The sequence below is a fragment of the Xenopus tropicalis genome, chromosome 9 (genome assembly GCF_000004195.4).
Source record: "Xenopus tropicalis strain Nigerian chromosome 9, UCB_Xtro_10.0, whole genome shotgun sequence".
NCBI lineage: Eukaryota > Metazoa > Chordata > Amphibia > Anura > Pipidae > Xenopus > Xenopus tropicalis.
Window position 1 is genome coordinate 67,287,847 of NC_030685.2, and position 13,555 is coordinate 67,301,401.

Sequence of the window (13,555 nt, forward strand, 5' to 3'; positions counted from 1 at the left end):
TTCAAGTAAAGAGAGGTCCAAACAGGCCCCACCAGGATCAATAAATATTGGTTGTCTGTGGCATCTTATGGCAGCTACTCTGGCATTTGCCAGAATCTATAGATTGCTCCAAGCTTTAATGGAGAAAGTAGCCCTTTTTATCATGTCTCTGCAACACCGCTTTGGTGATGTCAAAGACTGGCAGAAAGAGAACCTGAACAGCTAGCTTTGCACAACTGATATGGCTAAAGTCAATTAATTTTATTCAATGACCTGTTTTAGAAAACTATTTACTAAAGTAAAAATATTCTTCCTATTTTGGGAGTATCTACAGAACTGGGTTAAAAATTAGGGTAATGATGCTGATAATAATCCCTTTAAGTAAATACAATTAACATGCAATAAATGAACATGGTGTCTTCATTACCAGAAAGGAGCCACTCTGTTGTAGACACGTGTCTCTCAATAACATCATTTATAAGAAATAACTCAGTGCATGCATTTTGATGATACCATGCTGCTATACCAGGGATAAGTCACCTAAAGCCCCCCAGATTTGCTGAAGGACATCTGGAGCCACAGGTGTCCCATGTCTGGAGCAACACCAAGATGGAGGCTGCAAAAATGTAAAGGAATGGAGCAAATATATTTATGCCATGTATAAACTTAATTTTGCCTATGTGTTTCAAGGTACAACTAAATATGGGGTGAATTAAGTAGGAGAATATTAACAGATGTGTATATGCTTGAATTATTTTCAGTTAACCTATGCAAACAGATATAACATGGCTTAGTTTTGAGAGATTTAATATACAGTATTCTCCAATAGGATTTTAGTATTTGTTGTCTAAGTGACCATGAAACACATGTACACTAAATACGAAAAGCAGGAATATCTCCCTCCTGATATTGTGGAGATGAAACTGACAGGGGTGATGCTGGGTATGGTATTTCAATTCTATTTACGCTATTACATGTATGTAGAAATGCATCATGGGATGAGCACGCAGGAAGTGTGAGTGGCCAGAATGGTTTGCCAGTGATGCCACAGGTGACGTATCAATGGAAAGAGTTTCTGCAGCCAGTTACCACCAACCTAGGTAGCTATTAGTCATCACATCAACGGTTTTCTCCGACCTGGCTCTGGGGGGCCCAGATTTGTACAAAAACTGGTCTGGATCAGTATTGGACATGGTTGTCATGAACAGAAGGCCTATACGTACGTATGAAGTCCCAGAAGAAAGAGAAAGCAGATAGAGAGACAGCAAGGTTACGGAAACACAGACACAAGCCAGTCCTTGATGACATTATTAGAGCAACCCAGTGATACAAAGTACAACTGTCCAATGCTAGAAATGTAAATGTGTTCCTCCTGCTTCTGAATTCCAACTCACAGTATCCCTACTCTTACAGGGTGCTGGGATTTGTAGCTCAATAAGAAATGGAAGGCTGCTGATTAAACTACAGTCTTGCAGTTTGTTCCAAAAGGGCTTTGTAGCCTCAGACTATTATTACCTAAGTAACTGTTATCTGGTGCAGGAACTAAATCTGAATCTCGTTTGTTTTCACCACCAGTTTCATAAGGTCCATCTTCAAAAATAAACAAGTCTTCTAAAGTGTTATTTTTTTGTTCTGCCCGGACCACTCCTAAAGGATGAAATGAAAAATTATAAATAAAAATAAAGAAAGACACTGGAAATGAGTGAAAAGGAGTAGTTCACCTTTAAAATACCTTTAAAGGAACAGTAACACCAAAAAATGAAATTGTTTTAAAGTAATAAAAATATTATTTACTGTTGCCCTGCACTGGTGAAACTAGTATGTTTGCTAAAGAATCGCAACCATAGTTTATATAAATACCCTGCTGTGTAGCCATGGGGGCAGCCATTCAAGCTGGAAAAAAGGAGAAAAGGCACAGGTATTATCTGTTATCCGCTAATTAACCTGTGGCATTCCTCCTTTGAATGGCTGCCCCCGTGGCTACACAGCAGCTTTGTTTATATAAACTATAGTAGTGTTTCTGAGGCAAACACACCAGTTGCACCAGCACAAGGCAACAGTACATTATACTATAATTACTTTTATACATGTTCATATTTTGGTGTTCCTTTAAGTATGATATAAACAGTAATATTAAGGAGGTTGCTAGGGTCCACTTTACCCTAGGAACCATGTAATGGTTTGACTGAAATACTGAAAGATGCATAAAAGAGGGCCTGAGTAGACATAAATGTACTAAAAAGTAACAATACCAAATTATATACAGTATAAAACAAAATAATAGCCTCACAGAGCTGGGTCAGTGACTCCTATTTCAAAGCTGCAGAGTGGCAGAAGAAGAAGCAAATTATTAAATAACTGTAAAAAATTAAGACCAGTTAAAGTTACTAAGAACAGTACATTCTACAACATATAAAAATAACTTAAAGGTGAACTACCCCTTTAAAAAGTGCACAACTCAATACATGAAAATAATGTAAAAGGGCAGTGAATCACATGATGTATGGAAGCAAAATGCAGAGATTAACTTCAAATCACTTCTAATTAAAGGCAATAATATCTGGGTCCATTTTGACCCCAGAATTCTGTAACTGCTCAGAGGTGATTTAAGGCCCCGCTTGGGGTACAATGTAATAAGAGGTGAACAGTTTGCCAGATTCACTAACCCATATGAAATGCTTGTTTGCTAATAACAGACTAGATGCTGAGCAATCTTTCCTCCTGTTATTAACGGCCCTTATTCCTTTGCCTTCCATATAACACCACTCACCACAGTGAGAATGACGAACTGTTATTTTAAATGCATAAATAAAGACTTAAATGGACATTGGACTACAAATGCTGTGTACAAAACATGGATAAAATAAGGATAACATGAGAAATGACATGCTGCCCAAGTGACTTGAATAGTTAAGAGTACTCCTAATTGTTCATCCTGTCACATAAAAACATGAGACTGTATATCCTGTCATCTTACGTGTCCTATAAAATCTCATTCCCTATTGGGTCAACAGTATACTAATATTGAGTTATGTTCAAAATGGTGTCACAACTGTAGGAGACAGGGGGCCGAAGCATAGATTCTCTTGTTACCACAACTCCCATAAGGTGAGGGAGGGGTTGATTGACTCCAGGGAACAATGGGTCACGTAAGCACTGTTTACAACTGATCACTGAGTATCACACAAGGATATGCTTTACAGCAGTGATCCCCAACCAGTGGCTCGTAAGCAACATTGTGTTCACCAACCCCTTGGATGTTGCTCTCAGTGCCCACAGGTAGTTATTTTAGAGTTCCTGACTTGGTGGCAAGTTTTGGTTGAATAAAAACAAGATTTACTACCAAATAAAGCCTCCTGTAAGCAGATAGTGTGCATAGAGGCCCCTAATAGCCAATCTTAGCCCTTATTTGGCTCCTCCATGAACTTTTATGATGCTTGTGTTGCTCTGGCTCTTGTATAATATACTACTATTAATACTCTGCTTTACTATTATATACTGTAACTACAGTTTATCCCCATTTCCTACACAGCCTTGCAACGTTCTGTCTATAAATTATTCTTAGGTCCCACCTTTCCAGTTGTATGTTCCAGGTGCACCAAATACGATATAATGAAAATCTTTTGTGAATGTAGCAGCAACACCTTGTTGGCAAGAACCAAACTGTTCGTGCCCCCTCCTTCGTCCTTCGCAGAAATTCCAGTCTCCGCCATCCATTTCATCTGTCATGGTGAGATCTTGGCTGAACACATAACATCTTCCAGTGATATCCCGGTTTTCATAGTTTGTATTTACACTCGTTCTCCTTTCGTAGCGATGTGCACAAGTCTGTTGTGGAAAATACATTCTTATTAAAGGGAATGTTCACCTAACCACGGGTGGTTCCCAAAGGAAAGCAGTTTGGGTGAGATTTGGGAACCATGCCTTCTAGATAACACCAAAAACCTAGTTTGAAGGTCATTTAGGGTGAGGTTTGAGGAACACTGATTTGCTGTTTTAGATATTCTTGGACCTAAACTGCTGGTCACCACAAAAATGGTATTATATATATCTGTCACCTTGTAATGAGCTAAGGAAAGTCAGAAAATATGCTTCACTTTGATTGGTTGCTATGGGTTACTATAACTTTTATGTAGTCAATAAATGTAATTTGGTGTCAAATGGAGCACACAGCCATCTTGCAAAGTTTGTCATTTCTTTAGTTAATTTCCATTCAAGATGCAGCAAGATACTTGAGCATGAAAACTTACCACAATCTTCCCACCAGGCCCCTGGCTCTGAACACTCACACCCATCCACTGATTTTCTTTGCTTTCTGATGTCAAATCAACTAAAAAAGAGAGAAGAAATACATTTAAAACAAAGTGAACTAAAGACCATTTAGGTTATTCTCTGCCATAGACCAAGGGTAGACTATTAGGGGGTAATGTAGAGTTGCCAGGGGACAGGAAGCTGAGCAGGCAACATTGGGGGCAGGGTGAGGATGTTTAGGGGTGAGGCAGAAATGACAGGAGGCAGGGTTAATATCATGCATTAATCAGGGAAGATTCCTGTATCGGATTCAGACTTTCAGACAGCTTTGTTTATATAAACTATAGTAGGAGTTCTGAAGCAAGCACACAACTTTTAAGGCTAATGGTGGCCATACTTGGTAAGATCCAAAACAAGGTCACCAAATGAGCAGATCTTCTTCCGATATGTCCAACTTTAGATGGCCGATATTGGGCTAATGATTGGCCTAGGGCCAAATGATTGAATTAAAAGGGCAGGTATATGAGCTGTCAGCCGATGCCGCCCCTGATCCAACAGAAAAATCAAACCTGCCTGATCAAGAGGGGTGCCCATCCACAGGCAGATAAGCTGCCGAACTGGCAGGGACCTGAGGGACCTGAATCGCCAGCTGAAATCTGCCTGTGTATGACCACCTTTAGACAAATGGAGATACTTATAGTGGCGACTGATCTCCCCGACTTGCCATCCCACCGGCAAAAGCAAGAATGTAAAGCGCCGGTGGGATGGCAAATGCGTTGCTTTGTTTTTCCAAAGTCGCCTGAAGTTTATTCGCGTATTCCATCCCACCGGCGGTTTACATTCTTGCGATAAATCTTTGCTATTGCGGGTGCGCCACTGTCCTTAGACCTTACTAGTGTTGGGCAATAGTACATAACATATTATTACTTTAATACACTTTCATTTTTAGTGTTACTGTGGCTTAAAAATCACCTGTTAGACAGTAACAGTAACCAATGGTATAATTCAGGTACCTTACTGAGAAAATAAAGGTTCCCAGCTGGAGAACACACTAACAATATATACAGTAGAACCCGCCCCCAGAAAAAATGGTGCAAACCCCGTGGAAATTTTAAATCAGGGAAGTTTATTATGTGTTGTATGTTAGTTGGACCACAAAACAATGGTGTAAAATGCAGGAAAACTAAAAATCAGGGGATGTAAAATTGAGGTTTCACTGTAATACTACTTTGACACAGTCTTGTAATATACAGAAACTCTAAGAAAGCATTTGAAAGATTCTAAGAAAATATGGGAACAGTGGTATAAGATTTACTGAGGTACCTGAGTCATCAAACAAAACCCGGTTGCAGCTCGGTGAAGGCGATGTGATGTCACAAACATATAAGCCGCCTGTTACATTCGCTTTCTGTGCTGGAAGAGCTTTAGCTCTAGGTGACCCAACCAACAGCCTGCAGAGAGAAACAGAAAATAGTATAACTATATTGTTCAATGTAATAAAGCCTAACAGCTGAGGAAAGATCAAAAACTCATCAAAATGGTGAAATATACTACTATTGCGCAGATACTGGCCTCTTTCTTCAGACACAACTGCCTGTATAACCTTGGTCATGGCTTGATAATCATCTCTAGGTTGGCACTTGTTGCTCCACCTATCAGTCACCCAGATGGGCAGCTATATATTTCTTTAATAATTTTAAAATAAACTTAAGAAGCACTTAAATGGAGTAAAAGTTAAATTAAAGTTACCAGACACTTAATAAATCATGGGCACATCTGATAAATACATGTTTTAGGGATGCACTAATTGCTTTTCAATTAAATTGCAACAAGTACAGCCCTATTAGCTGGATTTTCTAGACATGTCCCTGAATTTTCAAGTAATCTGGTAACTCTAAGTTAAAGGAACCGCTCTGTTGGCCAATGATCAGATGACTCACAAGAACCATGGCACAATGGTAGACTAATTACCACATACATTAATCAGTTGCCTATTCTGTCCAAAGAGGTCATTCTAAATCCTTTCAAACAAACAGCATTTTGGGAAATGGGATCATTCTGCCCAATACATAAAACGAAGAGGCAGTTGAAGATGGGTAAACTGGCCAACCATACCTATCATGTGGGGGCAAGGGGAAAGGAAAGAGACAACATACCTAAAATTAAAATTTCTTATGCAGAAAATCATCATTATACAGGTATTAGACCTGTCATTCATAGTGTTCTGGACTGTAATTTGGATTTCCATACTTAAACCCCCATATGTAATAAAAGGCACTACATTTGTGGAAGCTGTATCCCTTTAATAAAATGCCCAGAATCATTTTTTTAAAACCAGAGAAAATAAAAGACTGGGTTACAAATCAACTTTTAAATTAAAAGCCATATAGAGAACTTGAAAGGAAATGGTTCCTTTGTTTAATGTTATGCATTGGGATTTTCAGGGATGAATCGAGGGCATTCTCTGGTATATCTGATGAAACAGCTCGCCCAGAGGAACATTATCCGTGACCCACACAATGAATTTTCCCCAGTGGCTCCGTCTTGGCAAAGACATATGTGATAAGCCAAGAAATAAAAGTGTATTATGACTTGTGAGAGAGTATAAATAGCCGAAAGTAAATGCATTACATTAAGTGGTGGAGTGCAATGAATTTTAAATGAATTCTGCAGTAATCCAAGTGCTAATCTGCTTGATTGGATTCCATAACTAAATGATGGCATGCTAGGGTCATGGGTACACAGACGTCTCCATGCCGGATGTGATCTGTAGCTCACTGGAATGGCCGGTAGAGGCAGGGGGTATACTGTATATTAAAGCCACAGGGCAAAATCATGTAAATGCCGGACAATGCTGCTACCTGCATCAAATACAGACAAAAATGTACCTGTTTATGAGGAACATAAAACCAGGATCCAGAATCTAGTGCAGTGATCCCAACCAGTGGCTCAGGAGCAATATTTTGCTCTCCAAACCTTTGCATGTTGCTCCCAGTGGGCACAAAAAGGTGCTTATTTTTAAATTTCTGGCTTGGAGGCAAGTTTTAGTTGGATAAAAACCCAGTGTACCTCCAAACAAGCCTCTTGTGGGCTGCCAGTTGACAGAGGGGCTACCAAGTGACCAATCACAGCCCTTTTTTGTTACCCCAAGGTAAAATTTACGTGCTTGTGTTGCTATTCAACTCTTTTTACATTTCATTGTGGCTCACGGGTAAAAAAGGTTGGGAACCCCAGATCTAGTGTGTGGTTCTGCCAAATCCCAACACCCAACCATAGCCGCATCCCTTAAAATACCACAACTTTAAAGTGCTGGATAATTAAAGGCAACAAAATTAGGTTTCAGATTCAGCTGGATAGTTAGCCAACAATTCCTTATGTGGTTGAATCCAAAAATGATGGATTCAGTGCATCCCTAGGCATGTTACAGCCCTAAGTAGGCTAGCAATGCTTGAAGTGAAAACCCTTTGTGGACAGCAATAACAATACTGGAACAAGTAAAGTAAAGAGAATATTTCTATATTTTAGACTTTAATGGTTAATTTAGTTAAATCGTTCTGGCTAAAGGGTCACTGCCCTTGCCCTCACCCTACAAGGGGCAGAACAAAGAGGCAAGTTTATTAAATGGGCCACAGCAGCACAAGAGAACCTGTCAAATCTAGCTGATATTGGGCTGTTCCATACAAGCAGAATGTTACTGCCAAGTGTTCATGCTTACTTCAGCTTCTAAGCTTAACTAAAGACATTTAATTACTCAACATTCATCCAATTACAGTTTATTACAGACGTCTTTTTTTTTTTTTATCAACAGATCTTCAGCCTCCAACTTTATGTGCCTTATACCAGTTGCTGGCTGTTGAGAATCTCAATGTCACAAAACAATGCTTGCTCACACAGAAGCAGTCAGTATATACAAATGTTTGTTTCATTATCGGGGTGCACTCTTCACTTCAGAGTCTCAGTAAATGAACCCCCAGCAAACAGTCACATTTACTAAAAAAAGAGCATAATATAGGGATCCAGTGAATTTGTGATTTTTATATTTGGTCAAATTCCTGTATCCTCCATAAGTACTAAACCTAATTCAGAATCAGAATAATATCATCTCAATAAAGTAAAATGTCACCTTCATTTGTCCAGAACTGCAGTCACATGATTGGATGGTACTGGAAAATGTGAAGGGATTTGTCCAAAACAGATTCGTTATCTACCAAACATAAACCTTCCATAACAATGTTGCTGCTTTGCTCTGTGTAAACACTGTTGGCTCCATGCGTTTGGTTCATGCAACTGTCTATTAAGCTATTAAATACTTTTTTTCTAGCATCAAACACTTCAAAGCCACTTTTATCTGTCCTGCTGATGTTTCATTGCTGTGTATTTCTGACAGCATAAATAATCCCCCTATGGTAGGTACTAGCTCTCACAGGGAGACCCTATTGCACCTGTACCTTAGTTTGGGCCACGTACCTTAAAGGAACAACTAACACCAAAAAATGAAAGTGTACTAAAGTAATTAAAATATTATGTAGTGTTCCCCTGCACTGGTAAAGTTGTGTGTTTGCTTCAGAAACCCTAATATAATTTATATAAACAAAGCTGCTGTATAGCCACGGTGGTAGCTATTCAAATTAAAAAAAAAGAAAAAAAACACAGGTTACATAGCAAATAACACATAAACTGCATAGATTCCCATTGTATTCTACAGAGTTTATCTGTTATCTGTGTAACTTTTCTCCTTTTTTTCCAGCTGTGCAGCCCCCACAGCAGCTTATTTACTTTTACCAGTGCAGAGTAACAGTACATTATATTTTAATTACTTTAAAACATTTTCATTTTTTGGTTTTACTGTTCATTTAAAGGAGAAGGAAAGTTAAAATCACCTAAGATTGCCTACCTGATAACCTGGGCTAGTGCTCCAGTTTGCTTAAGGGTAACATCCCACGGAGCAGTTTGGTCGCCCACGATAGATCTCTACTATCGCAGGTAACTAGCAGCTGCCAGTGGAAAGCCCTTTGCATGGCTTCGGTAATCCGAAGTCGCCCAACGTTACCTCCTGCAGGCAACTTAGCGTGACTTCGGAAAACGAATGATGCAAAGGGCATTTTGGAGCAGTTAGTTGCCCCTGTAATAGCTGAGATTTATCGCGGGCGACTAAACCCCTCTGTGGATTCTTACCCTAAAACTGCACCAGCCAACGGAGTATTTCTGCAGAAGATCCTTGTCACCGTCTTCTTTGCAGTCTTCCATCTTCTTTTCGTTATACTTCAAATAGGTGCATGCACAGCAGAGTGAAAGCTGAACTTGCACATGCTTCTGCAGAAATACCCTGGGCCGGGGCAGTTTTCTGCTAGCAGGAGCACTATCCTGGGGTATAAGCTATTACAATCACTGGGGGTGCCTAACATTTACTGATTGAGATTTTCCTTCTCCTTTAGGGCTCTCGCACATGGGGAGATTAGTTGCCCGCGACAAATCTCCCTTGTCACGGGCGACTAATCTCCCCCAACTACCATCCCACCGGCGAACATGTAAGTCGCTGGTGGGATGGTACACGCTGCGCAGGCGATTTGGCGAAATCGCGCCGCCGCGTGTGCCATCCCACCGGCGACTTACATGTTCGCCAGTGGGATGGTAGTTCGGGGAGATTAGTCGCCCGCGAACAGGGAGATTTGTCGCGGGCGACTAATCTCCCCGTGTGCCAAGCCCTTAAAGAGTAGGGTATTACAATGGGAGAGTTTACAAAAAAGCTTAGATGGCCTTTAAAGACACTTACACAGGGCATCAAAACAGGGGCAACAAAATGTCTTTCCAAAACTTTAACATGATTAAGTAATCTGACTGATCAGAACCAATTTCAGTGTCCCACTATGGAAACTAAGGCAACTAATTTCCAATAATATAACAGACCAAGAGTGCATAATCTGGTCTCTTCCACAGTTCACCAGCAATGTGAGAGGGTACCAAGCAATATAAATATATGACTAAATGTAGCAAATCATAATGTAAAGGTATGGCTTTAAACTAAAACTTAGATTTCTATGTAATTTTCCAATTAAATTAGCACTTTTCTCTACAGGACAATTCTGCACCGTTGACTGCACATTCAGGTTACTTGACCTTCGCACATGTTTTCTTGTGTCTTTGCAAATGCAATTAGCTCCAAGGAATTATTAAGCACCCAAAGAATGAATGCCTTTGAAGTTGAGCAACTAACGATCCTGGCAGGAAAAAATGAAGCAGCGAGTAAATAACTTGAAAATATTAATATACTTTCTGCTACCCTCTGAGTCTGCATTCATTATACTAATCCATTCATCATCACCCTTACAGGGGAAAAAACAAGAATAGAACACAAATAGGATGCACAAAATAATGAGACAGCAGCACAAAACCCACAAAGTAATAATCCCACTACCCAGGCGGTATCAGAAGCAAACACCACATTAGCAGAGCAAGTGTCAGTTTAAAGCACCCCAGCCCTTTCTGGAGGTGCTGCCTGGGTCCCCCATTTCTCTAGCTCTGCCTCTCCCAATGAGAGGACATTTGTGTGGCTACCACATTAAAGTGACCCACAAGCACCCATCTAAGAACATCAGCCTGAAGCACAACCAGCAAATCAGTAATTAGAAGCTGAACAGGTAGGTATCAAGTGGAGGGTTTATGTGATAAAAAGGGACTATTGAATAGATGGTAAGTAGTAAGCAGAGCATCCTACTGTGCAATATTTTCACATTTGAGTTAACTTTTAGTATGATGAGACATCATATGTATGTAGTATGTAGAGACAATTTGCAATTGGTCATCATTTTTTATGTGTTTTTTTTAATTATTTCCCTTTTTGTTCAGCAGCTTTTCAGTTTGGAATTTCAGCAATTATATGTTTGCTAGGGTTTAAATTACCTTAGCAACCAGGCAGTGATTTGAATGAGAGACTGGAATATGAATAGGAAAATAAGTAATAAAAAGTAACTATAACAATAAAATTGTAGATTCCCAAAACAATAGTTTTAAGCTGCTGGGGTCAGTGACCCCTATTTGAAAGTTGGAAAGAGTCATATGAAGATGGCAAATAATTTAAATACTATAAGAAATAAAAAATGAAGACCAGTTGGAAAGTTGCTAAGAATTGGCCATTCTATAAGAAACTAAAAGTTAACTTAAAGGTGAACAACCCTTTGTAATAGCCCAGTATTTAAGAGCAGCAATATAAACAAAAATACAGATCCATGCTGACATGATGTGGCTTATATCATCCTTGGTGCCAGACCACCCTACTGTGCCTTGTGATATCATGGAGGATACTGTACGACTGCCCTTGAAAAAAAAAAAAAGATAAAGCAGGATTGGTGCTAGTCTGTAACCAGAAGCCCTTGCAAAGTGCTCCACTACTGATATGTAAAGCTCTTTCTGTTGATTTTTAGGGGTCAGAATAATTGGCAAAGAAAATAGCTTGAAAGGAATTTTATGGAAATGGATATTTGATATAAAAAAAATACCATTTTGAAAAGGTAACATTTTGGAGTATCCTTTTAAATCACTGTTTTTTCCTACATGAATGACTTCAAGGGAAGTGCAAGGTGAAGCATTAATTAAAGATGCTCATGACCAGGAATTTCCCCCAGGGTAGGTGGCTGCCAACACAGCATGCTTTTTGCCCCCAAGGTGTAATATTCTTACAGTTACGAGTCTTAATTACACTGGTGGAGGAAATAGACCCTTCCCACCTACCTAACAAAGACAAATAAGTGTTCTATTATTTCTAAGAACAAATATTCCTTTCTCTTGCCCTGTATCTATCATTGAGACTGCACAACAGACAATACCAGCCTAACAAACTCTGCTGTCTGGGTGCTTTCCTTCACTAGAAGCACAAGTTCAAGTCACACTCAACTAATGTCCCCTAAGGTGACAAATTTCTACCTGGTTTAAAATGTAAATCACACATGAAAAGCAGGTGTTGCAGTCTGTAAAGGGCAAGCGCACGCGTGCAGTTTAACAGAAAGACCGGCACACAAACCCAACTGTACTGACACACACATTTCTGTAAGGAATGAGTAGGGGGGACAAGGGATGAGTAACACTCACAGCTCTGCCAATACTTTCCCTGCACCACACAAATACATAGGAAACTATGTGAGAGTATCCAAATGGCACGAAATGTATTTAACATATCAGATGGGTATAAAACTGTAAAAATATTTTAGGAAATCTGTAGTGGAAGGTGACAACACATAATAAAATATAATGCAAATGATTGGTGATCATAGTGACTTCCAATATCCTTGTGATTTAAAATAGGGGGTAAATCATTCCCTACATTACACGTATTCTGATAATCTTTTACATAAGCACAACCTGTATTCTAGCATTTGCATCCCTTACAAAACTACAAAAATATAATAGGGATGCACTGAATTAGGTCAAGAATTTGGTCAAGATTCTGCCTTTTTTTGGCAGGAATGTGTCAAAAGTGCCTGGCCAAACCGAATGAGAAACCTTAAAATCACTTTAATTTTGGTCAAGAAACACAAAAGTAAAAAATATTTTAAGCGTACTTTTATTTAACCCTTCTGGAGCCTATTTTGCATTTGATTCAGATCGGTGTTCAGCCAAATCTTTTACCAAGAGTTCAGGGTTCAGCCAAAACCCCAAAAAAGTGGCATTGGTGCATCCCTAAAATATAAGAACCTAAAAGTACCGACACGACCCTTTAGGGCCGTGGTAGATGGGGAGACTAGTCACCACGCGACAAATCTCCCTTGTTGTGGGTGACTAATCTCCCTGAAATGCCACCCCACCGGCTAGAATGTAAATTGCCGGTGGGATGGCATATGCGGCGCCGCACTTTGGCGAGATGGGGGGGAGCTGCTGGGGGGGGGGGAGACACAGAAGGATGCAGGGGGGAGTGGGGGGCCGCAGGGAGGATGCTGGAGGATGTTGGGGACGCATGCGCAGTAGAGACAGTGATGGAAAGGGAGTGGGCATCCCTTGCTAAAGATGGCGGCGCCGTTAACTGAAACAAGTATGTAGAATGTAGCAGGTGTATCTCTGTATATCTTTCATTAGGCAAGCCAGAAATATAGCATTTTTACATAGCAATAGTAGTACTATTTAATAGTGTGGTTAATAGACCTTCCTTGTCCTTTAAACACAGGAAATATCTTTCTCAGCGCTGCACAAATGCAGCACAACCCCCTGGACAAGTGTTTCTCCCTGTTAGGGAGGAGAAGAAAAAGTTCAGAGTGAATATTTTATGAATCTGCCTTTGGAGGCACAGACCAAAGAACCTGAGTCTTTTATAAATGGGCCGATCAGATAAGGTTTT

At 39.8% G+C, this 13,555-nt stretch overlaps 1 protein-coding gene across 2 annotated transcripts in view; it reads right to left on the bottom strand.

The window, feature by feature from the left end:
• itga6 (integrin subunit alpha 6) overlaps positions 1–13,555 on the bottom strand; it is a 54,005-nt gene that overhangs the window by 21,085 nt on the left and 19,365 nt on the right. For both annotated transcript variants that reach the window (XM_002934619.5, XM_018097476.2), the window contains exons 2-5: positions 5,554–5,681; positions 4,230–4,309; positions 3,552–3,807; positions 1,495–1,626 (exon numbers count right to left, since the gene is read on the bottom strand). In XM_002934619.5, coding sequence (XP_002934665.3) covers positions 1,495–1,626; positions 3,552–3,807; positions 4,230–4,309; positions 5,554–5,681 — 596 coding nt within the window. The remainder of the gene's footprint in view (positions 1–1,494; positions 1,627–3,551; positions 3,808–4,229; positions 4,310–5,553; positions 5,682–13,555) is intronic.